The sequence below is a fragment of the Meles meles genome, chromosome X (genome assembly GCF_922984935.1).
Source record: "Meles meles chromosome X, mMelMel3.1 paternal haplotype, whole genome shotgun sequence".
NCBI lineage: Eukaryota > Metazoa > Chordata > Mammalia > Carnivora > Mustelidae > Meles > Meles meles.
Window position 1 is genome coordinate 54,913,443 of NC_060087.1, and position 16,638 is coordinate 54,930,080.

General features: G+C 36.2%; 1 protein-coding gene across 2 annotated transcripts in view; it reads right to left on the reverse strand.

Moving 5' to 3' along the window:
• VSIG4 (V-set and immunoglobulin domain containing 4) overlaps positions 1-16,638 on the reverse strand; it is a 37,071-nt gene that overhangs the window by 4,646 nt on the left and 15,787 nt on the right. For both annotated transcript variants that reach the window (XM_045994424.1, XM_045994425.1), the window contains exons 4-5: positions 3,585-3,647; positions 2,989-3,066 (exon numbers count right to left, since the gene is read on the reverse strand). In XM_045994424.1, coding sequence (XP_045850380.1) covers positions 2,989-3,066; positions 3,585-3,647 — 141 coding nt within the window. The remainder of the gene's footprint in view (positions 1-2,988; positions 3,067-3,584; positions 3,648-16,638) is intronic.

The window sequence follows — 16,638 nt, forward strand, 5'->3', positions numbered from 1 at the left end:
GAATCACTAAATCCTACCCAGGAAACTAATAATACACTATATTTTAACTAAATTGAATTTAAATAAAAAAATTATCATTCCAATTTTAGTATATGTGCTGCTGAAGCAAGCACTAAATTAGAAATAAAATTAAATAATTATTTTATTCACACTCTTTGGGCACGTACACATGTTTCTCTTTCTTCAGAACATATTTCAAAAGAGTCTCCTAAATAGCTATCCCAACTGTGCCTACAAACTCAAGGAAACCACTGGTCTGGGCTTCCAGTCCTGGATCTGTTATTTACTTCTTGTATGACTGTGGTAGGCAGAATAATGGTTATCCAAAGATGTTCATATCCAAATACCCAGGATCTGTGAGTATTTAAGTTTAAATTATATGGAGGAATTAAGGTTGCAGATGTATTTAAGGTTGCTAGTTAGCTGACTGTGAGTTGGGGAGATTAGCTTTATTATCAGGGCAGGCTCAATGCAATCAAAAGAGGCATTTAAAAGTGGAAGAGGGAAACAAAAGAGATCAGAGTTAGAGAGAGACTTGAGAATGATACATTGTCAGCTTTGAAAATGGTGGAAGGCAGCCAAGAGCCAAAGAATGTGAGTAGCTTCTAGAAGCTGGAAAAAACAAAGAAACTGATTCTTCCCCAGAGCCTCCAGAAAAACAAAACAAAACAAAACAAAACAAAACAAAACAAAACAAAACCAGAACAACAACAACAAAAAAAAACCACAGCCCTGCTAATAACTTGATCTTAGCTCAATGTGTCAGATGTCTGATCATCAGCAGTGCATGATAATACATTTGCATTATTTTAAGGCACTAAGTTTGAGGCACTAAATTTTATAGCTGTCAGAGAAAAAATAAATTCCATGACTACTCAGGTAGTAGTGTTTTGTTTTCCCATAAGTTCAATGAAAAGATTGTATAATGTCTAATGTCTGTAGCTAAAATATTCTGAATCTAGGGGATAAGATTAGGGGATAAAGAGGGGTAGGAATTCTATTGTCCTTAGGATGTTTTTGGCTGCAACTGGCTTTATTTTTACCAATCCCTAAAATACTTTGTCTTAGAAATCTGGAATATTACTCAGTCATAAAAAAGAATACAATTTTGTCATTTGCAAAAACATGGATGAATCTAAAAGATATCAAGATATCATGCTAAGTGAAATATTTCAATCAGAGAAGGACAAATATGTCTTTACTCATGTGGAATTTTAGAAACAAAGCAAATGAACAAAGGAAACAAGAAACAAACAACAACAAAACAGATTTAAATATAGAGAACAAACTGGTGATTGCCATCAGGGGATATTTAGGTGAAGGGGATTAAGAGTATAGTTATCATGATGAGCACTGACCAAAGTATAGAGTCATTGAATAATTACACTATTTACTTGAAATAAATATAGCACTGTGTGTTAATTGTACTTGAATTTAGAAAAAAATAAATTTAAAAAATCTGGTATTTGTGGTCCTCAGAACTGTGGTTGGAGCTGAGAAAAGTCAAGCTATATTTCTTTGATTTCCTGGTTGACCTATTCATTCTTTCACATCAATGTATTTGTGGTTTTTCTAATTTTTCTTTTCATGTGCTTGACCTCACGCTTCATAGTGTTGTGGCCAGAAAATATGCCTGCTATGATTTCAATCCTTTTGTACTGGCCTTATTTATGACCTAGTTTGTGATCTATTCTAGAAAGTGTTCCATGTGCACATAAAAAGAATGTGTATTCCGCTGCTTTAGGTTGGAATGAGAAAACCAAAGCTATAAACTGATGGAGATTAAAGGAAGGATCCCTCTTAGAATGAGCCAAGGAGTAAACAAAACAAAAACTGATGGAGGATATAGGGCACACACCCAATATCTGAGAATTCCCATTCCTCCTGGGTTATCTTCCCATTTTCTGAAACAAAGTCTCCAAAAATTATCTTCTAATTCCCTTGTGTCATTGGATGTTGCTCTGCAAGAGGCATGGAATTATGGAAGCCTTTAAGCCAAAGGTGGTAATGCAAAAATATCCCACAAAACAGGTTTGGAAGATGACTATAGATAGACAAAAAACAAACAAACAAACAAACAAACAAAACAAAACCTGTACAACCAGAAGGGGAGAATTACATGGGCATTAAGGAATACACAATTATTGAACATAATAAAAATAATTTAAAAGTCCTCTCCTCCACAAAAAATTAAAAAAAAATAAGTAAGAAATCCACAATTAATGATACACAGAAGATGAAACCAGTCATGATAGTCATTACTATTTAGCATCAACTAATAAAACAGATGCTTACTGTAAACCTGAATTCTCAGAAGTCCCCTGTTGTACTAGACATCAACAACTTTTGTTGCAGGACCATGTGTGGTATGGGGAGTTCTAAGGGATAAGGCAGAGCAGCTCAGGTGATAATAGGTTGCTCAGTGATTAAGGAAAGCATCTAATTATCAACTACTGTAACATTTTTTCACTTTTTAAACAATTAATGCACTCATAAGCTTCAGGTGAAACACAAAAAAAAGCTTCTCTTTGGGCTTTGGATCTTTGAGATCATGACTTATGGATTCTTGAAACTTTGGAGAAATCATAAATTAGCTGCAAGCTCCTTGGTGAGCCCTGGTTAAGAGCTCAAGTAATGAAACCCTGAAATTACCCTTATGTAGTCCAATGTCCATCTCCCTAGGAAAGTTGGCTGAGGTCATTGTCCCATTCCTATTCCTGCTTAGAGTGCTTGGGAGGTGTATTATTATGACAGCATAGGACCAGCTAAGAACACATCTACCACTTAACCGCACTTTGACTTTGCTCGTTACTGAATTTGTATCTCTCCTTCTCCATATCACCCACCCTGCCCATCTTCAGAGCATTTGACCATTGTGTGGCAATGTTTTGAAGAATTAAATTCCACAGAACAGTGTGTATTGTGGGAAGTTTCAGTTGCAAAGTTCAGAGCCAAAAAGGAAGGATGGAAATCCTGAATTTTCCTTACCTGGCTCAGCACTGGTCTTCCCAAGATAGCCATCCACTTCAGTGGTCCAGTTCCAAATCAGGTTCGCTGTAGATGTTGCTATGAGAACAAAGTGTTTGGCTCAGAGGCCTCTCTTCCAGCCAAGAACTATGAGGTAGAGGGTGACTGCAAAGTTTGGGTGCCTTCATTGGGCATCAATGCTGAGCTTTCCAGAATTCCTGGTCATGTATTGATCATTATTACTATGAGATGAGGTATCTTAGTTTCTTATTGTTAGTGGTAAGAAGAGGCCCATGGAGAGGGTGGTGCAACATATCAAAAGTCCCACAGAAAGATTAGCAACAAAACAGAACTCAGAACTTTCTCTTTTCCCAAATGTGCATTCCAACTCTCTCTTACTTTTGTCTCAGAAGTTTTCACAAAGAGGAGTGTACATATTTATGATTCCACTTTTCCACAACTTTTTAATCATTGCTACCTTTCTTTTATTTCCATTCTGTTATTTCCATGTGTTCTCTGAGGAACCCAATGACCTCTCATTACCCATATAATGGCTCCTTTAGCTTCTATGGCATCATTTCAGGACTCTATTACACCTGAACCATAGAGAAACTCACCTTCCAAGGGATATTTCATGGTTGTAGGTGTTTCAATCTTAGTCTTGATTGACTTTGAGGAGTCTGCAAGGAAAAGGGAGCTTAGTCAATGGTGTTGGCACCCTAAAGTGAACAGTTGAATTCCCTGGGGGAAATAAGTAAGTAAGAAAGCCAACTAAGAGGAAGTAAGTAAAGGCCAGTCAGGTCTATACCTGGACCTCTCTCAATACTTTTCTCATGATGCTGGAAAGGTGGGTGTTACCTGTTCTTCCTTCACATTATTTTAAGGTAGGATTATTAAACCAGAGTTCATAGACCCCCAAGGAATGTGTAACTAGAGTCCAGAGTGACTTTCAATATGAAATGGAAAGATATTTTGTTTTTACTAACTTCTGAAATTTAGCTATTAATTTTCTTGAGAGGGACTTAGAAGGTATTACAAAGAAAGAGGCTATGGTTGATGTCAATGGGATAACACTTGTTTCTTTACAAAAGCAATACAATAACTGACAACATTTTTAAAAATCAGTATTTTTTTTCAAAAATTAAAAAAAATAGTCAAAGGTTTGCATCAATCCAGGGAACATTTTTTTATAAAACAAAGCAAAACACTTCCTTGTTGTTAATAACAGCAGTTTTGTGCCATTTGAACTTCCCCTAACCCCTTTACTCCTCCCCAGGACAATAGTAAGTTTGAGTGAGCTGAACAAATTAATTTCCAAACCACTCGTGCAGTGGTTTCTTGAATCAAAAGCCTTGTCTTTTTGGTTATCCAATGCTAAAACTCTCCCTTGGGAGAGGGGTATATGTGTCACACAACTGCCTGAGACAATGGATAACAGTTGAGTGAAACAAGACACTGACCAAAAAACTTAGAAAGGAAAACTGAAGAATGAAATGTCAACTGGAGCTTTGAAAATCTCTGACACATCCTTAAGAATCTGGAAGTTCACTGTCAAGCATAGTGCTGTGTGCATGCTCAGGAAAGACATGAGAAGGTCATAAGCTTTCACCTCTGGCTATCCTTGAGACTCCATGTAAGCAAGAAGTAAAGGTTATGGCACTGTTATAAGCTACCTGGGTGAGTGCTAAAGACATATTTCAACAGGCAACAGAGCCCTTTAGATAAGACTGGGGAATTTATTGGTTTTAGGTGTTTAAAGATATCTCTATTTAATCATTAGCTGACTACTAAGATAATCTAGTAGAGACTTCACTGGCCATCTGTGACAAGGAATACAAAAACTATACTGGATTAATTCAAAAGTCACTAAACAAATAAACAGCAATTAACACAACAAGCAATGTCAACAAGAAGCCCTGGAGGAAGAGTGAGAATCAGACTTCCATAATTGTCACATTATATTATTTAAAAACTCCCAGCTTTCAACAAAAATATGAGATATTAAGAAAAAAACTAGAAAGCTCATAGATAAAAAATCAATAAATGGAAATTGTTTCTGAGGAAGTAAAGGTATTAGATTTGCTAACCAAAGATTTTGAATAAATTATTCGAGACTATGTTAAAAAATAAAGGAAATCATGCCTAAAGAACTGAAAATATGAAACTAATTCAAACCAAATGGAGAATATCAATAAAGAAACATATATTATAAAAGAGGAAATAACTGGAGTTGAAAGGTAAAATCACAAAAAAAAGTCATGAAGGGCAGAAAATTTTAATAGAGCTGATCAAAGGGGCAAAAGAAAGAATCCATAAATCTGAAAAGATTAAAATTGAAATTGGCCACAAAAACAGAAAAAAAAAAGAGAATAAGGAAAAATGAGCAGTACCTCGGAGACCTGTGGGACATCATCAAGTGTGCCAATGTACACATAATAAATGTTCTGGAAATACAGGAGGAAAAGGTAGAATAATATTTGTAAATAATGTCAAAAACCCCAATTTGATGAAAAACATTATTCTACAAATATGAGAAGCCCAAAGAACTCCAAGTAGGAAAATTTTTAAAAATCTACACCTAGACACATAATTAAAAGCCAAAGCCATGAAACAATAATAAAAGCAGCAAGAGAGAGTCGAGTCGTTATGTATAAGAGATTCTCAATAAGATTTATGACTGATTAAAAAAAGATTTATGACTGATTTCTCCCTATGGAAAAAAGAATGGGGATTCATCAGAAAGTTAAAAATAGAACTACCTTACGACCCAGCATTTGCACTACTAGGCCCTTAACTAAGGAATAAAGAAAATAGTGATTTAAAGAGGCACATGCACCTGAGTGTTTATAGCCGTGTATATAACCATATTTTTTTATATTAAAGAGTGTAAATTTTTTTGTAACTAATTTTCTTCTATCTGATTTTAAAAGACAACTACACAGTCTCCAGATGACCGAGTAGTAGGCAGAAACATGGAAACATGGAAAGAGCCCAAATGTCCATCAACTGATGAATGGATAAAGAAGATGTGATATATATATGGATGAATATTACTCATCCATTAAAAATAATCAGATTTTGTCATTTGTGATGATGTGGATGTAACTAGAGGGTATTATGCTGCTAAGGAAAATAAGTCAGTCAGAGAAAGACAGATACCATATGATTTCACTCATATATGGAATTTAAGAAACAAAACAGAGGAACATAGGGGAAGGGGAAGACAAGCAAGATAAGATAAAGATAGTGAGTGAGGCAAAGCATAAAAGAGTCTTAACTATAGGGAACAAACTGAGGGTTGCTGGAGGAGATGGGGTAATTGGGCATTAGGGAGGAGGGTTCATACAATGAACACTGGGTGTTATATGCAACTGTTGAGTCATTAAACTCTACCCCTGAAATTAATATTGCACTATATGTGAACTTACTTGAATTTAAATAAAATCTTTAAGGAAAAAAATATTTATGGCTGATTCCTTGCTGGAAACAAGGGAAGACATGATACACTGAGATGACATTCAAAGTTCTAAAACAAACATCCCATCAATCAAGAATTGATGTATTTAGCAAAATATTTGTATTTAGCAAAACTGTCTATATTTAGCCAAAACATAGGAGAAGTTAAAGCATTCTAAGATAAAAAATAACTGGGAGATTTTGTCACCAGCAGACTTGTCCCATGAAGAATCCCAAAAAGAATTCCTCAAACTCAAATAAAAGGACACAAGGTAGTAACTTGAATGAACATGAAGAAATAAAGCATCAGTGAAGATAACTACATAAGTAAATATAAAGAGTACAAATTTTTTGTAACTACTTTTCTTCTATCTGATTTTATTTTATTTTATTTTAAGATTTTATTTATTTATTTGACAGAGAGAAATCACAAGAGAGGCAGGCAGAGAGAGAGGAAGGGAAGCAGGCTCCCCATTGAGCAGAGAGCCCGATGCGGGACTCGATCCCAGGACCCTGAGATCATGACCTGAGCCGAAGGCAGCGGCTTAACCCACTGAGCCACCCAGGCGCCCATCTTCTTCTATCTGATTTTAAAAGACAAGTACACAGTATCCAGATGGCCAATTAGTAGGGGCACCCTATGCTTGCTTGCCTTGTCCCTCAAACAGCCAGATAAATGACAAATCATTCTGAACAGCCAAGAAATTAATTTGAGAACTGAGAGAGCAAATTGCACATAGAGGCAGAAAAATGGCCACACTATGGAAGGTAGGAGATGTGGAAAGTTGATTTTGGAGAGGAAATAATGGCAGGGGCTGCAGAGGCAAGAGACCCCTGATCACAGAAAGAGAAGTGAGAGAAAAAGAGAGAGAGAGAAAGAAATAAAGAGTGAAAGCAGGGTGCCTGGGTGGCTCATTGGGTTAAAGCCACTGCCTTTGGCTCAGTTCATGATCCCAGGGTCCTGGGATCAAGCCCTGCATTGTGCTCTCTGCTCAGCAGGGAGCCTGCTTCCTCCTCTGTCTCTGCCTGCCTCTCTGCCTACTTGTGATCTCTGTCTGTCAAATAAATAAATAAAATCTTAAAAAAAAGAGTGAAAGCAATGTGCAAAGGAAAGAAAGAAAGAGAGAGAGAGAGAGAGAGAGAGAGAGAGAAAGAAACTCTTCCCCAAAACCATTGGCCAGGAAAAAGAGAGTGGTTGACTATCAGAAATTTTCATAAGCAGGGGAGCTCAAAGTTTGAAGTTTTAGAAGTCTGCAGCATTAACATGGTTATGTCTAGTGGGCTTAGCATTGTTCCTGTGGGGAAGGAAGGCAGAGGCCAGGAACAGATAGCGTGGTCTGAGGATTCCCTAGGTTGCATAGGGAGAAAAAGTTCCCTCTTTTGGAGTGCATTTGGGAGAGGTGGCACTATCTCTCAGGGGACAAAAGAGAATATGGGTGCTATTGGGTGGTCCCATTAATTAGCATTGCATGAGAGGCAACTGCTGAGGACAGCTAACCTGGAAGCCGAAATTTGGCTCTGTTTTATTATAAACTCCTTGCCCCACATAGTTATGTGACTACATTTCTAGGAAAACAACAACAACAACAACACCAGTCACAGCATGGTGAGACAATCCCCCAGAGGGTCAGTGCAGGTATGACCTGTGCCAGGTCCTTGAAATTTGGAACTTTGAAACCCAGACACATGCCTGAGATAGACACAGGAGAAAAGTGCCAGCAGGTAAACAGAAGACTCAGACACAGAGTGAAGGCACAAGAAGGGACACAGGAGGGGAGATTTTTCACTCTTCTGTGAGGGCTTCCTAAACAGCAACAGGTGAAAACTTCCCTTTCTGGGGATGAGAGAGTGGGGTGACACTATTTTAGCCCTGCCCATCAGAAGGGACTGAATTCAGTGAGCAACATAGTGCTCCCAGGGGAGGCTGGAGCAGCTAACCTCAAACCCCACACTACTACACCCTGCAGGTACATCTATACAAGGACAAGAAGCCTGAGAACAAACACAGCACACCCCTGCCCTGGAAGAGTAGCACAATGCCCCTTCCTGCATGTGTCAAGTCTACTGGTCATAGACTGCTGCAAAGCTTCAGTTCCTGGGGAAATAGGGTCTAGCTTTTTCTAACAAGCACACCAAAATTCACCTAAGTTAAAAGTTGGCACACACTGGACCAGGTCCAAACACTCCACACTATGAGCCAGAAGAAACTCTGCAGAGGACTAATCAGAAGGAAAGAAGAGCCAAAACACAATAGTGGAGTGCACACAGCATACAGCAAAAAAACCTTCTTAAAGCACCATGCTCTGGACAGTATATGATCTGTTCTTAATATAACGATTACTTTCAAGAGCAGGAAACATAACAGCTTTTCCTAACACATGGTAAACAGAGGTCTAAGCAAAATGCCAAGATGGATGAATTCATTCCAAAAGGAAGAACTGCAAGAGATCATGGCCAGGGATCTAATCAGAACAAATCTAAGTTGGCCAGGGGGAAACATTAAGATGGTGGAAGAGTAGGGGACCTTAAATTTGTCTGGACACTGGAATAAGCTAGACAGTTATCAAAGCATTCTGAACACCTACAAATCAGAGATCTGAGAAAAGAAATGTTGCAATTCTACTAATGGAAGAGTGACCATTTTGGGGGAAGGTAGGAGGTGCAGAGACTTGAATCCAGGCTGATATATCAGAGCATATGGCAGAGGGGAGGGTGCTGCTTAAAGAGGCTACCACAAAAAAGTGATAAGCAGCAGTGCACAAAATCAGAACTTTTAGAGGTCTTCTGCAGTAGAGGACATTCTTTGCTTACAGGTGCTCAGGTGGCAAAGCAGAGTAGAATCCCAGGTGGGACAGCATGGTCTCAGGAATCTCAGAGTCACAATAACAAGGGTGCCTGAGTTAGACAGAGTTCCCAGGCATAAGAATGGAGGATCCAGCTGCAAAGAGTGAGTTTAGGTGCTGCCTTTCTGTGCTATGTTGCCATAAACTGCAAACCATTGCATGGTCATGCATCCAGTATCCTGGCAGGGGCCCAGCAAAAGGCAGAGTTATGGCAAGATCCACTCCTTCCACTGGGAGAAATAGCATGGTCTGTGCTGCAGGAGTCTGTAAAAGTTGTAGTCTTGAAACTCAGTTGCATGTGTCAGATGAAAATGCTCAATCACAGATCACAGGCTGGGTGAACACAGAGTTCAGAAAGAAATCAGGGAGATAAAAGTGATTGACTGCTTCTCTGTGAGGGCTCACTGAAGAGTGCTGGGACACGAACCTTAAGCCTAAGGGGTAGAGAGTGGAGTGCTACAATTTTCATTTCTCCCATCTGTCCTGAAATCCTTCAGAAAGCAAAACAGCACAACATAGTGGATTCTGAAACCACTTACACTGAGCCTGGCCCCTAGCAAGGAAGGCACATTTCTGCAACTTCAAAGGCACCTGAGAATCATCTCAACAGACACCTCCTACAGAAGACCACCGGGAAAAACTGGCTATCACAAAGTTTACAGGTAATAGATAACTTAAAATCTTCAGCTCTTGGGGAAGACAAAATATAGCATTTATGGGTTTCTTTAAATTCTTTAGTCTTTCAGTATTATTTTTTCTTATTCTTTCAATTCTTTTTTACTCTTTTTAAATTTTTATTTTATATATGTGTCATATATATACATATATGTGTGTGTGTGTGTGTGTGTGTGTGTGTGTGTGTATGAAATTCTGTATCCTCTTTTGGGATCTAGTTTAAGTAGTTGGAATCTCGTTTCTTTTAACAAGCAGACCAAAACACACTGAGGATCTAGGTTTTTGTTTGTTTGTATACTTCTGTTTTGTTTCTTGTTTGATTCATTCTTATTTTGTTTTTTTTTGTTTTTGTTCCCATTTTTTTCCCTCTGTTATTCTTGTTATTACTGTATTTTCTCTTTCTTTTATTTGTTTTCTTGATAAAATTACAAGATGATGAAATTCAACCCAAAAGAAAGAACAGGAAGTAGTACTGACTGCCAGGGATTTAATCAATACATATACAAGAGAGATATCTGAACTAGAATTTAAAATAATGATTATAAGGATACTAGCTGGGCTTGAAAAAACGTGGAGGAAACTAGAGAATCCCTTACAGTAGAAATAAAAGAACTAAAATCTATTCAGGTCAAAATTAAAAATGTTATTACCGAGATACAGTTAGTTACAAATGAAGGTTTTAACAGTGAATATAGATGAGGCAGAAGAGAGAGTCAGTGATATAGAAGGTAAAATGATGGGAAATAAGGAAGCTGGAAAGAAGGAGAAAGACAAGTATTGGATTATAAAGGGAGACTTAGAGAACTCAGTGATTCCATAAAGCAAACTACTATCCAGATAATAGAGGTGCCAGAAGGTGAAGAGAAGGAGAGAGGGGCAGAAGGTTCATTTTGACAAATTGTAGTTGCGAACTGTCCTAATTTGGGGAAGGAAACAGGCATTCAAGTCCAGGAGGCACAGAGTACCCCCCTCAAAATTAATAAAAATAGGTCAACACCTTGACATAAGATAGAGATGCTTGCAATTTCAAAGATAGAGAGAAAATTCTGAAAATACTTTGGGGCAATAAGTCCTTAACCTACAGGGGTAGAAACATAAGGCTGGCAGCAGACCTATCCACGGAGTCTTAGCAGGCCAGAAAGGACTAGCATGATATATTCTAAGTGCTAAATAGGAAAAATATGCAGCCAAAAATACTGTATCCATCAAGGCTCTCATTCAGAATAGAAGAAGACATCAAAGGTTTCTAGAACAAACAGAAACTAAAGGAATTTCTGAACACTTAAGCAGCCTTATAAGAAATATTAAAAGGGTTGCTTTGAGTGAAGAGAGAGCCAAAAAGTAACAAAGGTCAGAAGGGAACAGAGAGAATCTACAGAAACAACAACTTTACAGGAAATACAATGACACTAACTTCATATTTTTCAATAATTACTCTGAATGTAAATTGACTCAATACTCTAATAAAAAGACATATGGTATCAGATTGGATTAACAAAAAAGAAGACCCACCAATATACTGGTAACAAGAGATTCATTTTAGACCCAAAGAAATCTCAAGATTGAACGTGAGGGGGTGAAGAACCATTTACCATGCTAATGGTCTTTAAAAAAAAAAGCTAGAGTAGCAATCTGTAACTCAAAAGAACTAGATTTTTAAATCAAAGGCAGTAATAAGACATGAAGAAGGACACTATAACATAAGGAAAAGGCCTATCCAACAAGAAGATCTAACAATTGTAAATATTTTTGCCCTAAATTGGAGGTAGCAAAATACATAAATAAATTAATAATGAAATTAAGTAAACTCATTGATAATAATACAATAAAAGTAGGGGATGTTCATACCTCGTTTACTGCAATAGGCAGATAATCTAAGCAGATCATCAAGGAAACAAGGCTTTGAATAACATAGTAAACAAGATGGACTTAACAGATATTTTCAGAGCATTTCATCCTAAAGCAGCAGAATATATATTCTTTTCAAGTGCACATGGAACATTCTCCAAAAAATAATCACATACTGGGTCACAAATCAGGTCCCAACTGGTAGCAAAAGACTGAGATTATACCATGCATATTTTCAGACCACAATGTTTTGAAACTTGAAGTCAAAGACAAGACAAATTTGAAAGGAACACAAATACAAGGAGGTTAAAGAGCATCTTAATAAAGAATGAATGGGTCAACCAAGAAATTAAAAAAGGATATAAAAAATACATGCTAGGAAATGAAAATGAAAACATGACATTTCAAACCTTTGGGATGAAGCAAAGATGGTCTTATGAGGGAAGTATATAACAATACAGGACTTTCTCAAGAAACAAGAAAAGCCTCAAATATACAATATAACCTTACACTAAAAGGAAATGGTAAAAGAAAAGTAAATAAAGACTAAATCCAGCAGAAGAAGAGAAATATAGTCTTTAGACTATATCAGAGCTCAATGATATAGAAATGAAAAAAAACAGTAGACGAGATCAATAAAACTAGGAGCTGGGCCTTGAAAGAATTATTTAGATCAATAACCCCTTAGCCAGACATATCAACAAGAAAAGAGAAAGGAATAAATAAGATCAAATAAATAAAATCATGAATGAAAGAGGAGAGATCACAGTCAACATTGAAAAAATACAAACAAAGGAGACTATTATGAGCAATTATATGCCAACAAATTAGGCAATCTGGGAGATAGGCATGCATTCCTAGAAAAATATAAACTACCAAAACTGAAAGAGGAAGAGAGTGAAAACCTAAACAGACCCATAACCAGCAAAACAATTGAATCAGTAATCAATAATCTCCCAAAAAACAGGAGTCCAGTGTCTGATGGCCTCCCAGGGAAATTCAACCAACCATTTAAATAAGAATTAATAACTATTATTATAAAACTGTTTCAAAAAATAGAAAGGGAAAGAAAACTTCCAAACTCCTATAAGGTTAGAATTACTTTGATCCACAAACCAGACAAATACCTCACCAAAAAGGAGAATTACAGACCAATATTCCTGATGAACATGGATGCAAGAATTCTCAACAAGATACTAGCTAATAGGATTCAACAGTACATTAAAAGGATTATTCACCATGACCAAGTGATATTTATTACTGGGCTTCAAGGGTGATTCACCATCCACAAATCCATGTGGTACACCACTATGGATAAAGGAAAAGAACAAATCAGTGATATAGAAGATAAATTTATGGAAAATAATGAAGCAGGAAAGGAGAGAGAAAAATATTTGGTCACAAATGTAGGCTTAGGGAACTCAGTGACTCCATAAAGCATAATAACATTTGTATCATAGGATTCCCAGAAGAAGAGAGGAGAGAGAGGAGAAAAGGGACAGATGGTTTATTTGTGCAAATTATAGCTGAAAATGTCCCTAAACTGGGGAGGGAAAAAGACATCAAAATCCAAAACACACAGAGAACTATCAAAATCAATAAAAAACCAGCCAACACCAAGACATATCATAGACAAATTCACAAAATACACAGACAAGGAACAAATCCTGAAAGGTGCAAGAGGTTAAAAGAAAAAAAAAAAAAAAAACCCTTAACCTAAGGAAAATCAGGTTCACAGCAAATCTCTCCACAGAAAATTGGCAGAGAAGAAAAAAGTAACATGATATATTAAATGTGCTGAATTAGGGGAAAAATACAATCAAAAATACTTTATCCAGCAAGTCTGTCATTCAAAATACAAGGAGAGATAAAGAGTTTCTCAGAAAAACAAAATGTAAAGGAGCTCATAACTACTAAACCAGCCCTCCAAAAAATATTAAACAGAACTCTGTGAGTGGAAAAGATAGACCAAAAGCAACAAAGACTAGAAAGGAACAGGGAACATCAACAGAAATAACAATTTTACTAACATAATTGAAATAAATTCATATCTATCTATAATCACTCCAAATTTATTATTTTTCTTTTTTTTAAAGATTTTATTTATTTATTTGACAGAGATCACAAGTAGGCAGAGAGAGAGAGAGAGAGAGAGAGGAGGAAGCAGGCTCCCTGCTAAGTAGCGAGCCCGATGTGGGGCTCGATCCCAGGACCCTGGGATCATGACCTGAGGTGAAGGCAGAGGCTTTAACCTACTGAGCCGCCCAGGCTCCCAAATCACTCCAAATTTAAATGGACTAAATCCTCCAAACAAAAGACATAAGATATCAGAATGGGAAAACAAACGAACAAACAAGACCTGTCTATATGCTGGCCACAAGAGACTCATTTTAAACTTAAGACACTTGTAGATTGAAAGGAAAGGGATGGAGAATGATCTACCATTCTAATGGATATCAAAGAAAATCTAGAGTAACCATATTTATATCAGACAAACTAGACTTAAAAAAGCACTAGTAATAGATGAAGAAGGGCACTATATCTTAATTAAGAAGCCTATCAATCAAGAAAAATCTAACAATTTCAAATATTTATTCCCCAAACTTGGAAGCACTCAAATATAAAATCAATTAATAACAACCCTAAAGAAACTTACTGATGATAATACAATGAGAGTAGGAGAACTTAACATTTTATATACAGCAATGGACAGATCATCTAAGCAGAAAATCAACAAGGGAATAATGGACTTGAGTGACACATTGGACTAGATGGACATAACAGAAAAATTCAGTATATTTAATCCTTAAACAGCAGAATACATATTCTTTTCAAGTACACATGGAGAACTCTCTAAAATACATCACATACTGGGTCATAAACCAGGCCTCAGCAAATACAAAAAGACTGAGATCACACCAGGCATATTTTCAGACCACAATGCTATAAAACGAAGTCAACTACAAGAAAAAATTTGTAAAGGCCACAAATACATGGAGGTTAAATAACATTCTATTAAAGGATGAATGGTTTAACCATGAAACTAAAGAAGAAATTTTAAAAGTACATGGAAGCAAATGAAAATGAAAACAGGACAGTCCAAAACATTTTGGATGCAACAAACGCAGTCCTAGGAGGGAAGTATATAGCAATACTTGTCTACCTCAAGAAGCAAGTAAAGTATCAGATACAAAATATAACCTTACACCTAAAGGAGCTAGAAAAATAATAGAATGTAAAGTCTAAAGCCAACAGAAGATGGGAAATAATAAAGATTAGAACAAAAAAAAAAATAGAAACAAACAAAAAACAGTAGAATAGATCAACCAAATGAGGAAGTACTTCCTTGAAAAAAATGATAAAATTGATAAACCCCTAGCCAGACTTATCAGAGAGAGAGAGAGAGAGAGAGAGAGAGAGAAAGGACACAAATAATTACAAATCATGAATGAGAGAGGAGAGGTCACAACCAAAACAGAAATAAAAACTATCATAAGAGAATACTATGAAAAATCATATTTCAAAAGAACTGAGCAATCTGGAAGAAATGCAAAATTTCTAGAAACTTACAAACTACCAAAACTGAAACTGGAAGAAATAGAAAATTTGAACAGTCCCATAGCCAGCAAAGAAATTAAATCAGTAATCAAACTTGATCCCAAAACCAAAGACTCCACTAAAAACAAGAATCACAAATCAATATCACTGATGCAAAAAATGGATGCAAAAATTCTCAACAAGATGCTAGCAAATGGAATCCAAATGTCCATTAAAAGAATTATTCACCCCAGTCAAGTGGGATTTATTCCTTGACCTGTAGGGGTGATTCGATATTCATAAATCAATAAATGTGATATACTAAAATAATAAAAGAAAGGATATGAACTATAGTATCCTCTCAATAGATACAGAAAAAGCATATCATAAAACATGCAATCCATTTTTAGATAAAAACCCTCAACAAAGTAAGGATAGAGGGAATATACGCATATGGCAACATCATATATATATAAAAATATATATATTTATATATAACACATCATAAATATACATTTATATATATATATATATATGTATATATATAATCTCCACAGCTAATATCACCTTCAATGGGAAAAAACTGAAAGCTTTTCCTCTATGATCAGAAACAAGACGGGTATGTCCCCTCTCACCATTATTATTTAACATAGTACTGGAAGACCTAGCCTCACCAAATAGGCAACAAAAAGAAAAAAGAGTTATCCAAAATGGCAAGGAAGAAGTCAAACATTAACTGTTTGTAGATGACATGAGACTCCATGTAGAAAACCTGAAAAACACCAAAAAAATGCTAGAACTAATACATGAATCCAACAAAGTCACAAGATATAAAATCAACATACAGAAACCTGTTGCATTTCTATACACCAATAATGAACCAGCAGAAAGAAAAATCAAAAAATTGATCCCATTTATCTTTGCACCAAAACCCATAAGATACTGAGGAATAAACCTAACCAAAGAGGTAAAAGATCTGCACTTTGAGATCTGAACTTTGATACTTATGAAAGAAATTGAATAGGACACAAGGAAATTGAATAGGACACAAAGAAATGGAAGAACATTCCATGCTTATGGATTGAAAGAACAAGAATTTTTAAAATATCTGTACTAAGAAAGGCAATCTACACATTTAATGTAATTATTATCAAAATACCAACAGCATTTTTCACAGAGCTAAAATTTCCCTAAAATTGGTATGGAACCACAAAAGATCCCAAATCGCCAAAGCAATGTTGAAAAAAAAAAAAAAACCAAGCTGGAGGCACCATGATTCCAGACTTTAAGCTATATCACAAGGCTATAGTCA